This window comes from Diorhabda carinulata, chromosome 2 (assembly GCF_026250575.1).
Source record: "Diorhabda carinulata isolate Delta chromosome 2, icDioCari1.1, whole genome shotgun sequence".
NCBI lineage: Eukaryota > Metazoa > Arthropoda > Insecta > Coleoptera > Chrysomelidae > Diorhabda > Diorhabda carinulata.
The window spans coordinates 22,005,603-22,023,931 of NC_079461.1; the positions used below are offsets into that span (position 1 = coordinate 22,005,603).

At 40.5% G+C, this 18,329-nt stretch overlaps 1 protein-coding gene across 4 annotated transcripts in view; it reads left to right on the plus strand.

Annotated features, from left to right (window-relative positions):
* Positions 1 to 18,329, plus strand: part of LOC130890769 (titin) — a 159,887-nt gene that overhangs the window by 121,969 nt on the left and 19,589 nt on the right. For all 4 annotated transcript variants that reach the window (XM_057795075.1, XM_057795072.1, XM_057795076.1 and 1 more), the window contains 2 exons: positions 48 to 18,041; positions 18,200 to 18,325. In XM_057795075.1, the coding sequence (XP_057651058.1) occupies positions 48 to 18,041; positions 18,200 to 18,325 (18,120 nt within the window). The remainder of the gene's footprint in view (positions 1 to 47; positions 18,042 to 18,199; positions 18,326 to 18,329) is intronic.

The following is an 18,329-nucleotide window of genomic DNA, read 5'->3' on the forward strand; positions in this document are numbered from 1 at the left end:
TCCTTTTTTGAAACATTTTCGTACTATATACACGATACGAATTACAGGAACACTGGAAGTACCAGCATTACATAAAACACAAGCCAGACATACACGAACAAGTACTCAGGATAATATGGCAGAGCACGTACAGACAAACATTCAACACCATACAAACACAGAAGAAACGAAAGAGATTATTACAACGTTTAGGTCAACACCCGATGGTACTGATAATATAGCAATAGTTGAGAGAAAGACGACGATTAGGAGTAAGCATGAAGAAGATAGTGGTAGTGTTGTTATACAAGAGATTTTAGATGAAATCATGCCTTCTGTTGAACATAAAGCGACGGGTTATGATATAACTGAAATTGATATCCAAGAGGGAAATGATGAGAAACCCGAAACGACAGTAACCGTCGAAGAATTACAGGCACCGGAAGAGACTGTGCCTGAAAAACCAACGTTTGTTGTCGAGGAACTGCCTGAAGAAGTTCAGGAATCTGTAGTAACTGTTGGCGGTAAGAGAAAGAAGAAAGTGATCAAGACACGGGTGATTAAAAAGGTTAAAGATGGCAAAGAAGAGAAAACCGAAATAGTAACTGTCGAAGAAGAGGGCAAGAAACCCGAAACGACAGTAACCGTCGAAGAATTACAAGCACCAGAAGAAACTGTGCCTAAAAAACCAACGTTTGTTGTCGAGGAATTGCCTGAAGAAGTTCTGGAATCTGTAGTAACTGTTGACGGCAAGAGAAAGAAGAAAGTGATCAAGAAACGGGTGATTAAAAAGGTTAAAGATGGCAAAGAAGAGAAAACGGAAATAGTAACTGTAGAAGAAGAGGGCAAGGAACCCGAAACGACAGTAACCGTCGAAGAATTACCGGCACCAGAAGAAACTATGCCAGAAAAACCAACGTTTGTTGTCGAGGAACTGCCTGAAGAAGTTCAGGAATCTGTAGTAACTGTTGACGGCAAGAGAAAGAAGAAAGTGATTAAGAAGCGGGTGATAAAAAAGGTTAAAGATGGCAAAGAAGAGAAAACCGAAATAGTAACTGTCGAAGAAGAGGGCAAGAAACCCGAAACGACAGTAACCGTCGAAGAATTACAAGCACCAGAAGAAACTGTGCCTGAAAAACCAACGTTTGTTGTGGAGGAATTGCCTGAAGAAGTTCAGGAATCTGTAGTAACTGTTGACGGCAAAAGAAAGAAGAAAGTGATTAAAAAGCGGGTGATCAAAAAGGTTAAAGATGGCGAAGAAGAGAAAACCGAAATAGTAACTGTCGAAGAAGAGGGCAAGGAACCCGAAACGACAGTAACCGTCGAAGAATTACCGGCACCAGAAGAAACTATGCCAGAAAAACCAACGTTTGTTGTCGAGGAACTGCCTGAAGAAGTTCAGGAATCTGTAGTAACTGTTGACGGCAAGAGAAAGAAGAAAGTGATCAAGAAACGGGTGATTAAAAAAGTTAAAGATGGCAGAGAAGAGAAAACCGAAATAGTAACTGTCGAAGAAGAGGGCAAGAAACCCGAAACGACAGTAACCGTCGAAGAATTACAAGCACCAGAAGAAACTGTGCCTGAAAAACCAACGTTTGTTGTCGAGGAATTGCCTGAAGAAGTTCAGGAATCTGTAGTAACTGTTGACGGCAAGAGAAAGAAGAAAGTGATCAAGAAACGGGTGATTAAAAAGGTTAAAGATGACAAAGAAGAGAAAACCGAAATAGTAACTGTAGAAGAAGAGGGCAAGGAACCCGAAACGACAGTAACCGTCGAAGAATTACCGGCACCAGAAGAATCTATGCCAGAAAAACCAACGTTTGTTGTCGAGGAACTGCCTGAAGAAGTTCAGGAATCTGTAGTAACTGTTGACGGCAAGAGAAAGAAGAAAGTGATTAAGAAGCGGGTGATTAGAAAGGTTAAAGATGGCAAAGAAGAGAAAACCGAAATAGTAACTGTCGAAGAAGAGGGCAAGAAACCCGAAACGACAGTAACCGTCGAAGAATTACAAGCACCAGAAGAAACTGTGCCTGAAAAACCAACGTTTGTTGTCGAGGAACTGCCTGAAGAAGTTCAGGAATCTGTAGTAACTGTTGACGGCAAGAGAAAGAAGAAAGTGATCAAGAAACGGGTGATTAAAAAGGTTAAAGATGGCAGAGAAGAGAAAACCGAAATAGTAACTGTCGAAGAAGAGGGCAAAAAACCCGAAACGACAGTAACCGTCGAAGAATTACCGGCACCAGAAGAATCTATGCCAGAAAAACCAACGTTTGTTGTCGAGGAACTGCCTGAAGAAGTTCTGGAATCTGTAGTAACTGTTGACGGCAAGAGAAAGAAGAAAGTGATCAAGAAACGGGTGATTAAAAAGGTTAAAGATGGCAAAGAAGAGAAAACCGAAATAGTAACTGTAGAAGAGGGCAAGGAACCCGAAACGACAGTAACCGTCGAAGAATTACCGGCACCAGAAGAAACTATGCCAGAAAAACCAACGTTTGTTGTCGAGGAACTGCCTGAAGAAGTTCAGGAATCTGTAGTAACTGTTGACGGCAAAAGAAAGAAGAAAGTGATCAAGAAACGGGTGATTAAAAAGGTTAAAGATGGCAAAGAAGAGAAAACCGAAATAGTAACTGTCGAAGAAGAGGGCAAGAAACCCGAAACGACAGTAACCGTTGAAGAATTACAGGCACCGGAAGAGACTGTGCCTGAAAAACCAACATTTGTTGTCGAGGAACTGCCTGAAGAAGTTCAGGAATCTGTAGTAACTGTTGACGGCAAGAGAAAGAAGAAAGTGATTAAAAAGCGGGTGATTAGAAAGGTTAGAGATGGCAAAGAAGAGAAAACCGAAATAGTAACTGTGGAAGAAGAGGGCAAGAAACCCGAAACGACAGTAACCGTCGAAGAATTACAGGCACAGGAAGAATCTGTCCCTGAAAAACCAACGTTTGTTGTCAAGGAATTGCCTGAAGAAGTTCTGGAATCTGTAGTAACTGTTGACGGCAAGAGAAAGAAGAAAGTGATCAAGAAACGGGTGATTAAAAAGGTTAAAGATGGCAAAGAAGAGAAAACGGAAATAGTAACTGTAGAAGAAGAGGGCAAGGAACCCGAAACGACAGTAACCGTCGAAGAATTACCGGCACCAGAAGAAACTATGCCAGAAAAACCAACGTTTGTTGTCGAGGAACTGCCTGAAGAAGTTCAGGAATCTGTAGTAACTGTTGACGGCAAGAGAAAGAAGAGAGTGATTAAGAAGCGGGTGATTAAAAAGGTTAAAGATGGCAAAGAAGAGAAAACCGAAATAGTAACTGTCGAAGAAGAGGGCAAGAAACCCGAAACGACAGTAACCGTCAAAGAATCACAAGCACCAGAAGAAACTGTGCCTGAAAAACCAACGTTTGTTGTCGAGGAATTGCCTGAAGAAGTTCAGGAATCTGTAGTAACTGTTGACGGCAGAAGAAAGAAGAAAGTGATTAAAAAGCGGGTTATCAAAAAGGTTAAAGATGGCAAAGAAGAGAAAACCGAAATAGTAACTGTCGAAGAAGAGGGCAAGAAACCCAAAACGACAGTAATCGTCGAAGAATTACAAGCACCAGAAGAAACTGTGCCTGAAAAACCAACGTTTGTTGTCGAGGAATTGCCTGAAGAAGTTCAGGAATCTGTAGTAACTGTTGACGGCAAGAGAAAGAAGAAAGTGATCAAGAAACGGGTGATTAAAAAGGTTAAAGATGGCAAAGAAGAGAAAACCGAAATAGTAACTGTCGAAGAAGAGGGCAAGAAACCCGAAACGACAGTAACCGTCGAAGAATTACAGGCACCGGAAGAGACTGTACCTGAAAAACCAACGTTTGTTGTCGAGGAATTGCCTGAAGAAGTTCTGGAATCTGTAGTAACTGTTGACGGCAAGAGAAAGAAGAAAGTGATCAAGAAACGGGTGATTAAAAAGGTTAAAGATGGCAAGGAAGAGAAAACGGAAATAGTAACTGTAGAAGAAGAGGGCAAGGAACCCGAAACGACAGTAACCGTCGAAGAATTACCGGCACCAGAAGAAACTATGCCAGAAAAACCAACGTTTGTTGTCGAGGAACTGCCTGAAGAAGTTCAGGAATCTGTAGTAACTGTTGACGGCAAGAGAAAGAAGAAAGTGATTAAGAAGCGGGTGATTAAAAAGGTTAAAGATGGCAAAGAAGAGAAAACCGAAATAGTAACTGTCGAAGAAGAGGGCAAGAAACCCGAAACGACAGTAACCGTCGAAGAATTACAAGCACCAGAAGAAACTGTGCCTGAAAAACCAACGTTTGTTGTCGAGGAATTGCCTGAAGAAGTTCAGGAATCTGTAGTAACTGTTGACGGCAAAAGAAAGAAGAAAGTGATTAAAAAGCGGGTGATCAAAAAGGTTAAAGATGGCAAAGAAGAGAAAACCGAAATAGTAACTGTCGAAGAAGAGGGCAAGAAACCCGAAACGACAGTAATCGTCGAAGAATTACAAGCACCAGAAGAAACTGTGCCTGAAAAACCAACGTTTGTTGTCGAGGAATTGCCTGAAGAAGTTCAGGAATCTGTAGTAACTGTTGACGGCAAGAGAAAGAAGAAAGTGATCAAGAAACGGGTGATTAAAAAGGTTAAAGATGGCAAAGAAGAGAAAACCGAAATAGTAACTGTCGAAGAAGAGGGCAAGAAACCCGAAACGACAGTAACCGTCGAAGAATTACAGGCACCGGAAGAGACTGTACCTGAAAAACCAACGTTTGTTGTCGAGGAATTGCCTGAAGAAGTTCAGGAATCTGTAGTAACTGTTGACGGCAAGAGAAAGAAGAAAGTGGTTAAGAAGCGGGTGATTAGAAAGGTTGAAGATGGCAAAGAAGAGAAAACCGAAATAGTAACTGTCGAAGAAGAGGGCAAGAAACCCGAAACGACAGTGACGGTCGAAGAATTACAGGCACCGGAAGAGACTCTGCCTGAAAAACCAACGATTGTTGTCGAGGAATTGCCTGAAGAAGTTCAGGAATCTGTAGTAACTGTTGACGGCAAGAGAAAGAAGAAAGTGATTAAGAAGCGGGTGATTAAAAAGGTTAAAGATGGCAAAGAAGAGAAAACCGAAATAGTAACTGTCGAAGAAGAGGGCAAGAAACCCGAAACGACAGTAACCGTCGAAGAATTACAGGCACCGGAAGAGACTGTGCCTGAAAAACCAACATTTGTTGTCGAGGAACTACCTGAAGAAGTTGAGGAATCTGTAGTAACTGTTGACGGCAAGAGAAAAAAGAAAGTGATTAAAAAGCGGGTGATTAAAAAGGTTAGAGATGGTAAAGAAGAGAAAACCGAAATAGTAACTGTGGAAGAAGAGGGCAAGAAACCCGAAACGACAGTAACCGTCGAAGAATTACAGGCACCGGAAGAGACTGTGCCTGAAAAACCAACGTTTGTTGTCGAGGAACTGCCTGAAGAAGTTCTGGAATCTGTGGTAACTGTTGACGGCAAGAGAAATAAGAAAGTAATCAAGAAGCGGGTGATTAAAAAGGTTAAAGATGGCAAAGAAGAGAAAACCGAAATAGTAACTGTCGAAGAAGAGGGCAAGAAACCCGAAACGACAGTAACCGTCGAAGAATTACAGGCACCGGAAGAGACTGTACCTGAAAAACCAACGTTTGTTGTCGAGGAATTGCCTGAAGAAGTTCTGGAATCTGTAGTAACTGTTGACGGCAAGAGAAAGAAGAAAGTGATCAAGAAACGGGTGATTAAAAAGGTTAAAGATGGCAAAGAAGAGAAAACGGAAATAGTAACTGTAGAAGAAGAGGGCAAGGAACCCGAAACGACAGTAACCGTCGAAGAATTACCGGCACCAGAAGAAACTATGCCAGAAAAACCAACGTTTGTTGTCGAGGAACTGCCTGAAGAAGTTCAGGAATCTGTAGTAACTGTTGACGGCAAGAGAAAGAAGAAAGTGATTAAGAAGCGGGTGATTAAAAAGGTTAAAGATGGCAAAGAAGAGAAAACCGAAATAGTAACTGTCGAAGAAGAGGGCAAGAAACCCGAAACGACAGTGACGGTCGAAGAATTACAGGCACCGGAAGAGACTCTGCCTGAAAAACCAACGATTGTTGTCGAGGAATTGCCTGAAGAAGTTCAGGAATCTGTAGTAACTGTTGACGGCACGAGAAAGAAGAAAGTGATCAAGAAACGGGTGATTAAAAAGGTTAAAGATGGCAAAGAAGAGAAAACCGAAATAGTAACTGTCGAAGAAGAGGGCAAGAAACCCGAAACGACAGTAACCGTCGAAGAATTACAGGCACCGGAAGAAACTGTGCCTGAAAAACCAACGTTTGTTGTCGAGGAATTGCCTAAAGAAGTTCAGGAATCTGTAGTAACTGTTGACGGCAAGAGAAAGAAGAAAGTGGTTAAGAAGCGGGTGATTAGAAAGGTTGAAGATGGCAAAGAAGAGAAAACCGAAATAGTAACTGTCGAAGAAGAGGGCAAGAAACCCGAAACGACAGTGACGGTCGAAGAATTACAGGCACCGGAAGAGACTCTGCCTGAAAAACCAACGATTGTTGTCGAGGAATTGCCTGAAGAAGTTCAGGAATCTGTAGTAACTGTTGACGGCACGAGAAAGAAGAAAGTGATCAAGAAACGGGTGATTAAAAAGGTTAAAGATGGCAAAGAAGAGAAAACCGAAATAGTAACTGTCGAAGAAGAGGGCAAGAAACCCGAAACGACAGTAACCGTCGAAGAATTACAGGCACCGGAAGAAACTGTGCCTGAAAAACCAACGTTTGTTGTCGAGGAATTGCCTGAAGAAGTTCAGGAATCTGTAGTAACTGTTGACGGCAAGAGAAAGAAGAAAGTGATCAAGAAACGGGTGATTAAAAAGGTTAAAGATGGCAAAGAAGAGAAAACCGAAATAGTAACTGTCGAAGAAGAGGGCAAGAAACCCGAAACGACAGTAACCGTCGAAGAATTACAGGCACCGGAAGAGACTGTGCCTGAAAAACCAACATTTGTTGTCGAGGAACTGCCTGAAGAAGTTCAGGAATCTGTAGTAACTGTTGACGGCAAGAGCAAAAAGAAAGTGATTAAAAAGCGGGTGATTAAAAAGGTTAGAGATGGTAAAGAAGAGAAAACCGAAATAGTAACTGTGGAAGAAGAGGGCAAGAAACCCAAAACGACAGTAACCGTCGAAGAATTACAGGCACCGGAAGAAACTGTGCCTGAAAAACCAACGTTTGTTGTCGAGGAACTGCCTGAAGAAGTTCTGGAATCTGTAGTTACTGTTGACGGCAAGAGAAAAAAGAAAGTAATCAAGAAGCGGGTGATTAAAAAGGTTAAAGATGGCAAAGAAGAGAAAACCGAAATAGTAACTGTCGAAGAAGAGGGCAAGAAATCCGAAACGACAGTAACCGTCGAAGAATTACAGGCACCAGAAGAAACTGTGCTAAAAAAACCAACGTTTGTTGTCGAGGAATTGCCTGAAGAAGTTCAGGAATCTGTAGTAACTGTTGACGGCCAGAGAAAAAAGAAAATAATCAAGAAACGGGTGATTAAAAAGGTTAAAGATGGCAAAGAAGAGAAAACCGAAATAGTAACTGTCGAAGAAGAGGGCAAGAAACCCGAAACGACAGTAACCGTCGAAGAATTACCGGCACCAGAAGAAACTATGCCAGAAAAACCAACGTTTGTTGTCGAGGAACTGCCTGAAGAAGTTCAGGAATCTGTAGTAACTGTTGACGGCAAGAGAAAGAAGAGAGTGATTAAGAAGCGGGTGATTAAAAAGGTTAAAGATGGTAAAGAAGAGAAAACCGAAATAATAACTGTCGAAGAAGAGGGCAAGAAACCCGAAACGACAGTAACCGTCGAAGAATTACAGGCACCGGAAGAAACTGTGCCTGAAAAACCAACGTTTGTTGTCGAGGAATTGCCTGAAGAAATTCAGGAATCTGTAGTAACTGTTGACGGCAAGAGAAAGAAGAAAGTGATCAAGAAACGGGTGATTAAAAAGGTTAAAGATGGCAAAGAAGAGAAAACCGAAATAGTAACTGTCGAAGAAGAGGGCAAGAAACCCGAAACGACAGTAACCGTCGAAGAATTACAGGCACCGGAAGAGACTGTGCCTGAAAAACCAACATTTGTTGTCGAGGAACTGCCTGAAGAAGTTCAGGAATCTGTAGTAACTGTTGACGGCAAGAGCAAAAAGAAAGTGATTAAAAAGCGGGTGATTAAAAAGGTTAGAGATGGTAAAGAAGAGAAAACCGAAATAGTAACTGTGGAAGAAGAGGGCAAGAAACCCGAAACGACAGTAACCGTCGAAGAATTACAGGCACCGGAAGAAACTGTGCCTGAAAAACCAACGTTTGTTGTCGAGGAACTGCCTGAAGAAGTTCTGGAATCTGTAGTAACTGTTGACGGCAAGAGAAAAAAGAAAGTAATCAAGAAGCGGGTGATTAAAAAGGTTAAAGATGGCAAAGAAGAGAAAACCGAAATAGTAACTGTCGAAGAAGAGGGCAAGAAACCCGAAACGACAGTAACCGTCGAAGAATTACAGGCACCGGAAGAAACTGTGCCAAAAAAACCAACGTTTGTTGTCGGGGAATTGCCTGAAGAAGTTCAGGAATCTGTAGTAACTGTTGACGGCCAGAGAAAAAAGAAAATAATCAAGAAACGGGTGATTAAAAAGGTTAAAGATGGCAAAGATGAGAAAACCGAAATAGTAACTGTGGAAGAAGAAGGTAAAAAACCTGAGACAACGGTAACTATGGAGGAGCTGGAATTACCGGATAAGATAATGTCAAAACAATCCAAATGTATAATTAAGGAATTGCCTGTTGAAATACAAACTCTTGATTCGATAACTAAAGATGGAAAGAAGAAGAAGAAAACTATTAAAAAACGAAAAATTAATAAGCAACAAGATGCAAAAATGGAGATCACTGAAATTTTGACAGTAGAAGAAGAAGGAAAAAGGCCGAAAACAATTGTTAACGTAGAAGTTATCGATATATCCGATAAATGTGTTGAAGACGAAGAACCGTACCAGATTATCGAAGAACTTCCTGAGGAAGTTAATATCATCGATATCGTTGATATAGATGGCAAGAAGAGGAAAAGAACAATAAGGAAACGTACTCTATTGAAGGAACAAGATGGTAAAACAGAAAAAACGGAAATTGCAACTATTGAAGAAGAAGGAAGGAAGCCAGAAATAAGAGTGACTGTAGAAGAGTTAGGAGCTCTCGAAACAAAATACTTATTCGTTCCTAGTTTATTTGAAGATAAAAGTGATTTCACAGATCAAGAGATACTCAATATTTTGAGGATAGAAATGATTAAGAAGTATTTGGGACATCCATTACCTCAAATGCCGACAGAATTAAACGTCTCGTTGGGAAAGTGTACGGTTGTGTTCGAATATCCTGAAGTCACAAATACAAGGACATTGGAAAACGGAAAGGAGGAGATTATTAAGCAGAGAGTATTGAAAAAGAAGCTTGGTCGTAAACAAGAAGTGATAAACATATATTCGCAGCAACAAACTGATAATATACCTGAAATGACTGTTGAAATTCTCGAATTACCTCAAACCGAAGAAACTCAACACCCAAGTGCCGCTCTTATAGAACTTCCCGAAGATATCACAATCATAGAGGCTAAACCTCAAGGAAAAAAACCGTATAAGAGAACAATTACCAAAAGAAAACTGCTCAAGAAGATTGGACGGCGAATAGAGGCAACAGAAATAATAACTATTCAAGAAGGCAATCAGATGCCGCAAAAAACAGTGAATGTCTATGAGTATACTGTTGATGATAGTGACATATCTGAAGATACGAAAGTTGGTGAGAAGAAGAGGAACAAACGTATTATGAAAAAACAGAAAGAAAGAAAACAAGAAAAGACAGAAATTGTTACTGTCGAAGAAGAAGGCAAAAGACCAGAGACAACAGTTACTGTGGAAGAGCTCGAAGCTCCTGAAGAGGCAGTGCCTGAACAACCAGCTTATGTAGTTGAAGAACTTCCAGAAGAAGTACAAGTCATGGAAGTGTTGACCAAAGAAGGGGACAAAAAGAAGAAGATCATAAAGAAACGCGTCATCAAAAAACAGAAAGACGGAAAACAAGAAAAGACAGAAATTGTTACTGTCGAAGAAGAAGGCAAGAAACCAGAGACAACAGTTACTGTGGAAGAGCTCGAGGCTCCTGAAGAGGCAGTGCCTGAGCAACCAGCTTATGTAGTTGAAGAACTTCCAGAAGAAGTACAAGTCATGGAAGTGGTGACAAAAGAAGGAGACAAAAAGAAGAAGGTCATAAAGAAACGCGTCATCAAAAAACAAAAAGACGGAAAACAAGAAAAGACAGAAATTGTTACTGTCGAAGAAGAAGGCAAAAGACCAGAGACAACAGTTACTGTGGAAGAGCTCGAGGCTGCTGAAGAGACTACGCCTGAACAATCAACTTCCGTTGTTGAAGAGCTTCCAGAAGAAGTACAAGTCATGGAAGTGGTGACCAAAGAAGGGGACAAAAAGAAGAAGGTCATAAAGAAACGCGTCATCAAAAAACAGAAAGACGGAAAACAAGAAAAGACAGAAATTGTTACTGTCGAAGAAGAAGGTAAAAAACCAGAGACAACAGTTACTGTGGAAGAGCTCGAGACTCCTGAAGAGGCAGTGCCTGAACAACCAGCTTATGTAGTCGAAGAACTTCCAGAAGATGTACAAGTCACAGAAGTGGTGACTAAAGAAGGAGATAAGAAGAAAAAGGTTATCAAGAAACGTGTCATCAAAAAACAAAAAGACGGAAAACAAGAAAAGACCGAAATTGTTACTGTCGAAGAAGAAGGCAAGAAACCAGAGACAACAGTTACTGTGGAAGAGCTCGAAGCTCCTGAAGAGGCAGTGTCTGAACAACCAGCTTATGTAGTTGAAGAACTTCCAGAAGAAGTACAAGTCATGGAAGTGGTGACAAAAGAAGGCGACAAAAAGAAGAAGGTCATAAAGAAACGCGTCATCAAAAAACAGAGAGACGGAAAACAAGAAAAGACAGAAATTGTTACTGTCGAAGAAGAAGGCAAAAGACCAGAGACAACAGTTACTGTGGAAGAGCTCGAGGCTGCTGAAGAGACTACGCCTGAACAATCAACTTCCGTTGTTGAAGAGCTTCCAGAAGAAGTACAAGTCATGGAAGTGGTGACCAAAGAAGGGGACAAAAAGAAGAAGGTCATAAAGAAACGCGTCATCAAAAAACAGAAAGACGGAAAACAAGAAAAGACAGAAATTGTTACTGTCGAAGAAGAAGGTAAAAAACCAGAGACAACAGTTACTGTGGAAGAGCTCGAGACTCCTGAAGAGGCAGTGCCTGAACAACCAGCTTATGTAGTCGAAGAACTTCCAGAAGATGTACAAGTCACAGAAGTGGTGACTAAAGAAGGAGATAAGAAGAAAAAGGTTATCAAGAAACGTGTCATCAAAAAACAAAAAGACGGAAAACAAGAAAAGACCGAAATTGTTACTGTCGAAGAAGAAGGCAAGAAACCAGAGACAACAGTTACTGTGGAGGAGCTCGGGGCTCCTGAAGAGACTACGCCTGAACAATCATCTTTCGTTGTTGAAGAGCTTCCAGAAGAAGTACAAGTCATGGAAGTGGTGACCAAAGAAGGGGTCAAAAAGAAGAAGGTCATAAAGAAACGCGACGTCAAAAAACAGAAAGACGGAAAACAAGAAAAGACAGAAATTGTTACTGTTGAAGAAGAAGGCAAGAAACCAGAGACAACAGTTACTGTGGAAGAGCTCGAAGCTCCTGAAGAGGCAGTGCCTGAACAACCAGCTTATGTAGTTGAAGAACTTCCAGAGGAAGTACAAGTCACAGAAGTGGTAACCAAAGAAGGCGACAAGAAAAAGAAGGTCATAAAGAAACGCGTCATCAAAAAACAGAAAGACGGAAAACAAGAAAAGACCGAAATTGTTACTGTCGAAGAAGAAGGCAAGAAACCAGAGACAACAGTTACTGTGGAGGAGCTCGAGGCTCCTGAAGAGACTACGCCTGAACAATCAACTTTCGTTGTTGAAGAGCTTCCAGAAGAAGTACAAGTCATGGAAGTGGTGACCAAAGAAGGGGACAAAAAGAAGAAAGTCATAAAGAAACGCGTCATCAAAAAACAGAAAGACGGAAAACAAGAAAAGACAGAAATTGTTACTGTCGAAGAAGAAGGCAAGAAACCAGAGACAACAGTTACTGTGGAAGAGCTCGAAGCTCCTGAAGAGGCAGTGTCTGAACAACCAGCTTATGTAGTTGAAGAACTTCCAGAAGAAGTACAAGTCATGGAAGTGGTGACAAAAGAAGGCGACAAAAAGAAGAAGGTCATAAAGAAACGCGTCATCAAAAAACAGAGAGACGGAAAACAAGAAAAGACAGAAATTGTTACTGTCGAAGAAGAAGGCAAAAGACCAGAGACAACAGTTACTGTGGAAGAGTTCGAGGCTGCTGAAGAGACTATGCCTGAACAATCAACTTACGTTGTTGAAGAGCTCCCAGAAGAAGTACAAGTCATGGAAGTGGTGACCAAAGAAGGGGACAAAAAGAAGAAGGTCATAAAGAAACGCGTCATCAAAAAACAGAAAGACGGAAAACAAGAAAAGACAGAAATTGTTACTGTCGAAGAAGAAGGCAAGAAACCGGAGACAACAGTTACTGTGGAAGAATCAGTATTAGAAGACACTGAGCAGCCTCAAATTAAGACTACTACAGAAGATGACAAAAAAACTAAACTTAGAAAAGAAATGTCTGTTCTGATGCCGATACAACGCAAAGAAATAAAGCCACAGAAAGCGCAAGTGGTCGATAGCAAGGATATTCCTGTTTTTTCCAAAATCCAACTGCGAAAACACAAATCCATCCAAAAGAAAGACGACAAAGTGAAACTTCCTAAATTTCTACTTAAAAGTAGAATCAAATTTGACGACTTTCCTCCATATCAAGAAAGGGAACAGCTACCACGGATATCCATTCTCGAACCTGTATACCGAGACAATGGAATTTTGTCTCGTAACGTGAGAGAAGCTGAAAAAATAAAGAAACCGAAAAGAAGGAAATTGAGAGACAAAGACTATGATGCAGCTGCATTGGAAAAACTGGATCTTGATGTAGATAATTTGAAGAAGAGCGAACTTGAAAAATTAGATGATATGTATAAACAGGATCGAGTATTTAAGAAGAAACCATCACCAGATGATCAGCCTAGAAAACTTGTTATCAAAAAAGGAAAAATTCCACAATTAGAAGAAGAGCTGGAAGTAGTAAAATTGAAGCCAATTCTTAGTAAAAAAGTCGAGGATGATACCTATGAAGTAAAAGAAGAAAATATGCCTAGACCCCATGAATCGAAAACTTTGAAAGGAGATGATGATACCAACAATCTTAGATTTGACTCAATGGAATTTGAAAGAGAAAAGAAAGATGCAGGTGTACCAGACGTCAAGATTGATGACACACAAATAAAAGACCATATAGAGGAAGATCAACATAAGATACCGAGGAAGAAAAAGATTAAAGGTGAACCAGAAACAGATGAAACAACCATCGATAAAGGAATTCCCAAACCTCGACACAAATCAGATGAAGATGACTTGTCGTTGAAATATAAACAAAAACCAAAACCAGATGAAATTCCCGAAAATATAGCACTTAAACCTTTCAAAAAAGGAGGAGCGACCGACATTATGAAACCCGAAGTTTTTGATGTGTTTCAGCCATCTCAATACGTGGTGGAATATATACCTGACGATGAAATATTGGAAACTGTTACACCCGAAGCAATAAAACGGAAAATAATCACTAGAAAACGTATAGATAAAAAGCCGAAAGACAAAAAGCAAGAGAGAACTGATATCACTACTATAGAGGAGGAAAGTAAAGAGCCAGAGAAGACAGTTACTGTGGAAGAGCTCGAGGCTCCTGAAGAAACAGTGCCTGAACAACCAACTTACGTTGTTGAAGAACTTCCAGAGGAAGTACAAGTCACAGAAGTGGTGACAAAAGAAGGCGACAAAAAGAAGAAGGTCATAAAGAAACGCGTCATTAAAAAACAGAAAGACGGAAAACAAGAGAAGACAGAAATTGTTACTGTCGAAGAAGAAGGCAAGAAACCAGAGACAACAGTTACTGTGGAAGAGCTCGAAGCTCCTGAAGAGGCAGTGTCTGAACAACCAGCTTATGTAGTTGAAGAACTTCCAGAAGAAGTACAAGTCATGGAAGTGGTGACAAAAGAAGGCGACAAAAAGAAGAAGGTCATAAAGAAACGCGTCATCAAAAAACAGAGAGACGGAAAACAAGAAAAGACAGAAATTGTTACTGTCGAAGAAGAAGGCAAAAGACCAGAGACAACAGTTACTGTGGAAGAGCTCGAGGCTGCTGAAGAGACTATGCCTGAACAATCAACTTACGTTGTTGAAGAGCTCCCAGAAGAAGTACAAGTCATGGAAGTGGTGACCAAAGAAGGGGACAAAAAGAAGAAGGTCATAAAGAAACGCGTCATCAAAAAACAGAAAGACGGAAAACAAGAAAAGACAGAAATTGTTACTGTCGAAGAAGAAGGCAAGAAACCGGAGACAACAGTTACTGTGGAAGAGCTCGAAGGTCCTGAAGAGGCAGTGCCTGAACAACCAGCTTATGTAGTTGAAGAACTTCCAGAAGAAGCACAAGTCATGGAAGTGGTGACAAAAGAAGGGGACAAAAAGAAGAAGGTCATAAAGAAACGCGTCATCAAAAAACAGAAAGACGGAAAACAAGAAAAGACAGAAATTGTTACTGTCGAAGAAGAAGGCAAGAAACCAGAGACAACAGTTACTGTGGAAGAGCTCGAGGCTGCTGAAGAGACTATGCCTGAACAATCAACTTACGTTGTTGAAGAGCTCCCAGAAGAAGTACAAGTCATGGAAGTGGTGACCAAAGAAGGGGACAAAAAGAAGAAGGTCATAAAGAAACGCGTCATCAAAAAACAGAAAGACGGAAAACAAGAAAAGACAGAAATTGTTACTGTCGAAGAAGAAGGCAAGAAACCGGAGACAACAGTTACTGTGGAAGAGCTCGAAGCTCCTGAAGAGGCAGTGCCTGAACAACCAGCTTATGTAGTTGAAGAACTTCCAGAAGAAGTACAAGTCATGGAAGTGGTGACAAAAGAAGGGGACAAAAAGAAGAAGGTCATAAAGAAACGCGTCATCAAAAAACAGAAAGACGGAAAACAAGAAAAGACAGAAATTGTTACTGTCGAAGAAGAAGGCAAGAAACCAGAGACAACAGTTACTGTGGAAGAGCTCGAAGCTCCTGAAGAGGCAGTGCCTGAACAACCAACTTACGTTGTTGAAGAACTTCCAGAGGAAGTACAAGTCACAGAAGTGGTAACCAAAGAAGGCGACAAAAAGAAGAAGGTCATAAAGAAACGCGTCATCAAAAAACAGAAAGACGGAAAACAAGAAAAGACAGAAATTATTACTGTCGAAGAAGAAGGCAAGAAACCAGAGACAACAGTTACTGTGGAAGAGCTCGAAGCTCCTGAAGAGGCAGTGCCTGAAGAACCAACTTACGTTGTTGAAGAACTTCCAGAGGAAGTACAAGTCACAGAAGTGGTAACCAAAGAAGGCGACAAAAAGAAGAAGGTCATAAAGAAACGCGTCATCAAAAAACAGAAAGACGGAAAACAAGAAAAGACAGAAATTGTTACTGTCGAAGAAGAAGGCAAGAAACCAGAGACAACAGTTACTGTGGAAGAGCTCGAAGCTCCTGAAGAGGCAGTGCCTGAACAACCAGCTTATGTAGTCGAAGAACTTCCAGAGGAAGTACAAGTCACAGAAGTGGTAACCAAAGAAGGCGACAAGAAAAAGAAGGTCATAAAGAAACGCGTCATCAAAAAACAGAAAGACGGAAAACAAGAAAAGACAGAAATTGTTACAGTCGAAGAAGAAGGTAAAAAACCAGAGACAACAGTTACTGTGGAAGAGCTCGAGGCTCCTGAAGAGGCAGTGCCTGAACAATCAACTTACGTTGTTGAAGAACTTCCAGAGGAAGTACAAGTCACAGAAGTGGTAACCAAAGAAGGCGACAATAAAAAGAATGTCATAAAGAAACGCGTCATCAAAAAACAGAAAGACGGAAAACAAGAAAAGACCGAAATTTTTACTGTCGAAGAAGAAGGCAAGAAACCACAGACAACAGTTACTGTGGAAGAGCTCGAGGCTCTCGAAGAAACAGTGCCTGAACAACCAACTTACGTTGTTGAAGAACTTCCAGAGGAAGTACAAGTCACAGAAGTGGTAACCAAAGAAGGCGACAAAAAGAAGAAGGTCATAAAGAAACGCGTCATCAAAAAACAGAAAGACGGAAAACAAGAAAAGACAGAAATTGTTACTGTCGAAGAAGAAGGCAAGAAACCAGAGACAACAGTTACTGTGGAAGAGCTCGAAGCTCCTGAAGAGGCAGTGCCTGAACAACCAGCTTATGTAGTCGAAGAACTTCCAGAGGAAGTACAAGTCACAGAAGTGGTAACCAAAGAAGGCGACAAGAAAAAGAAGGTCATAAAGAAACGCGTCATCAAAAAACAGAAAGACGGAAAACAAGAGAAAACAGAAATTGTTACTGTCGAAGAAGAAGGCAAGAAACCAGAGACAACAGTTACTGTGGAAGAGCTCGAGGCTTCCGAAGAGACAATGCCTGAACAACCAACTTACGTTGTTGAAGAACTTCCAGAGGAAGTACAAGTCACAGAAGTTGTAACCAAAGAAGGCGACAAAAAGAAGAAGGTCATAAAGAAACGCGTCATCAAAAAACAGAGAGACGGAAAACAAGAAAAGACCGAAATTGTTACTGTCGAAGAAGAAGGCAAAAGACCAGAGACAACAGTTACTGTGGAAGAGCTCGAGGCTCCCGAAGAGACAGTGCCTGAACAACCAACTTACGTTGTTGAAGAACTTCCAGAGGAAGTACAAGTCACAGAAGTTGTAACCAAAGAAGGCGACAAGAAAAAGAAGGTCATAAAGAAACGCGTCATCAAAAAACAGAAAGACGGAAAACAAGAAAAGACAGAAATTGTTACTGTCGAAGAAGAAGGCAAGAAACCAGAGACAACAGTTACTGTGGAAGAGCTCGAGGCTCCCGAAGAGACAGTGCCTGAACAACCAACTTACGTTGTTGAAGAACTTCCAGAAGATGTACAAGTCACAGAAGTGGTGACTAAAGAAGGAGATAAGAAGAAAAAGGTTATTAAGAAACGCGTCATCACAAAACAGAAAGACGGAAAACAAGAAAAGACAGAAATTATTACTGTCGAAGAAGAAGGCAAGAAACCAGAGACAACAGTTACTGTAGAAGAACTGAAGGTTCCTGAAGAACCAGTCCAGCCAGAAAAAATTCTCTTCGTCCCTTCCTTACATGAAGCAAAAAGTGATTTCACTGATGAAGAGATATTGAATATTTTGAAAATAGAGTTAATTAAAAAGCATCTATCTCATCCTCTGCCTCAAATGCCTTTGGAACTCAACGTTACACTTGGAAAATGTGCAGTTGTGTTTGAATATCCCGAAGAAATCATCAAACGATATTCAGAAACCGGTGATGAAGAAATCATAAGAAAGAGACCTTTAAAGAAACCGAAAGGTCGGAAACAAGAAATAATAGAGATTTTTACCGAAGATAAAAATAATGAAGAATCTGTAAGATCTGTACAAATCACTGAAGCTCCTAAAAAGGAAGAATCACGTCATCCGATAGCTGCTCTCATTGAATTGCCTGAAGATATTAGTGTTATTGAAATCAGTACCGCGGGTAAGAAACCTTCGAAGAAAATAACAAAAAAGAGAACGTTATTGAAAAAACTAGGCCCCAAAATAGAAGCCACAGAAATCGTTACAGTTTTTGAAGAAAACAAAGAACCTCAACAAAACGTTTATATACATGAATACAACGAAGTCACTTCTCCATTGGAGCCTGAACTAATAATACCAGAAACTTTAACACCAAAAATCACATCACTCACTCCAAAACAAATTACTGAAGTTTACACATCTGAAAATACACAGGATGTAGGAGTAGGTAAGCTGACATTCAATTTTCATTTAAAAGAACAAATAGTGGTTTGATCAGAACTATTTACATGTTAAATAAGGTTTTTTCTTTGCTATTAAGTCTGACGTCAAAAAACCACTACTAGTTCTTGTTGAAACATGAATTACTGATTACTTATATTTTAGAAACTCCATCTATTGAATCAGGAAAAGCTCAAATAGTACGTGAAATTCAAGAATCAGTAGTCATAGAAACGGTACAGACTCAAAAACCAATCGATGAAATTCCTGAAATAGAAAAATCAATAGAAGGTAA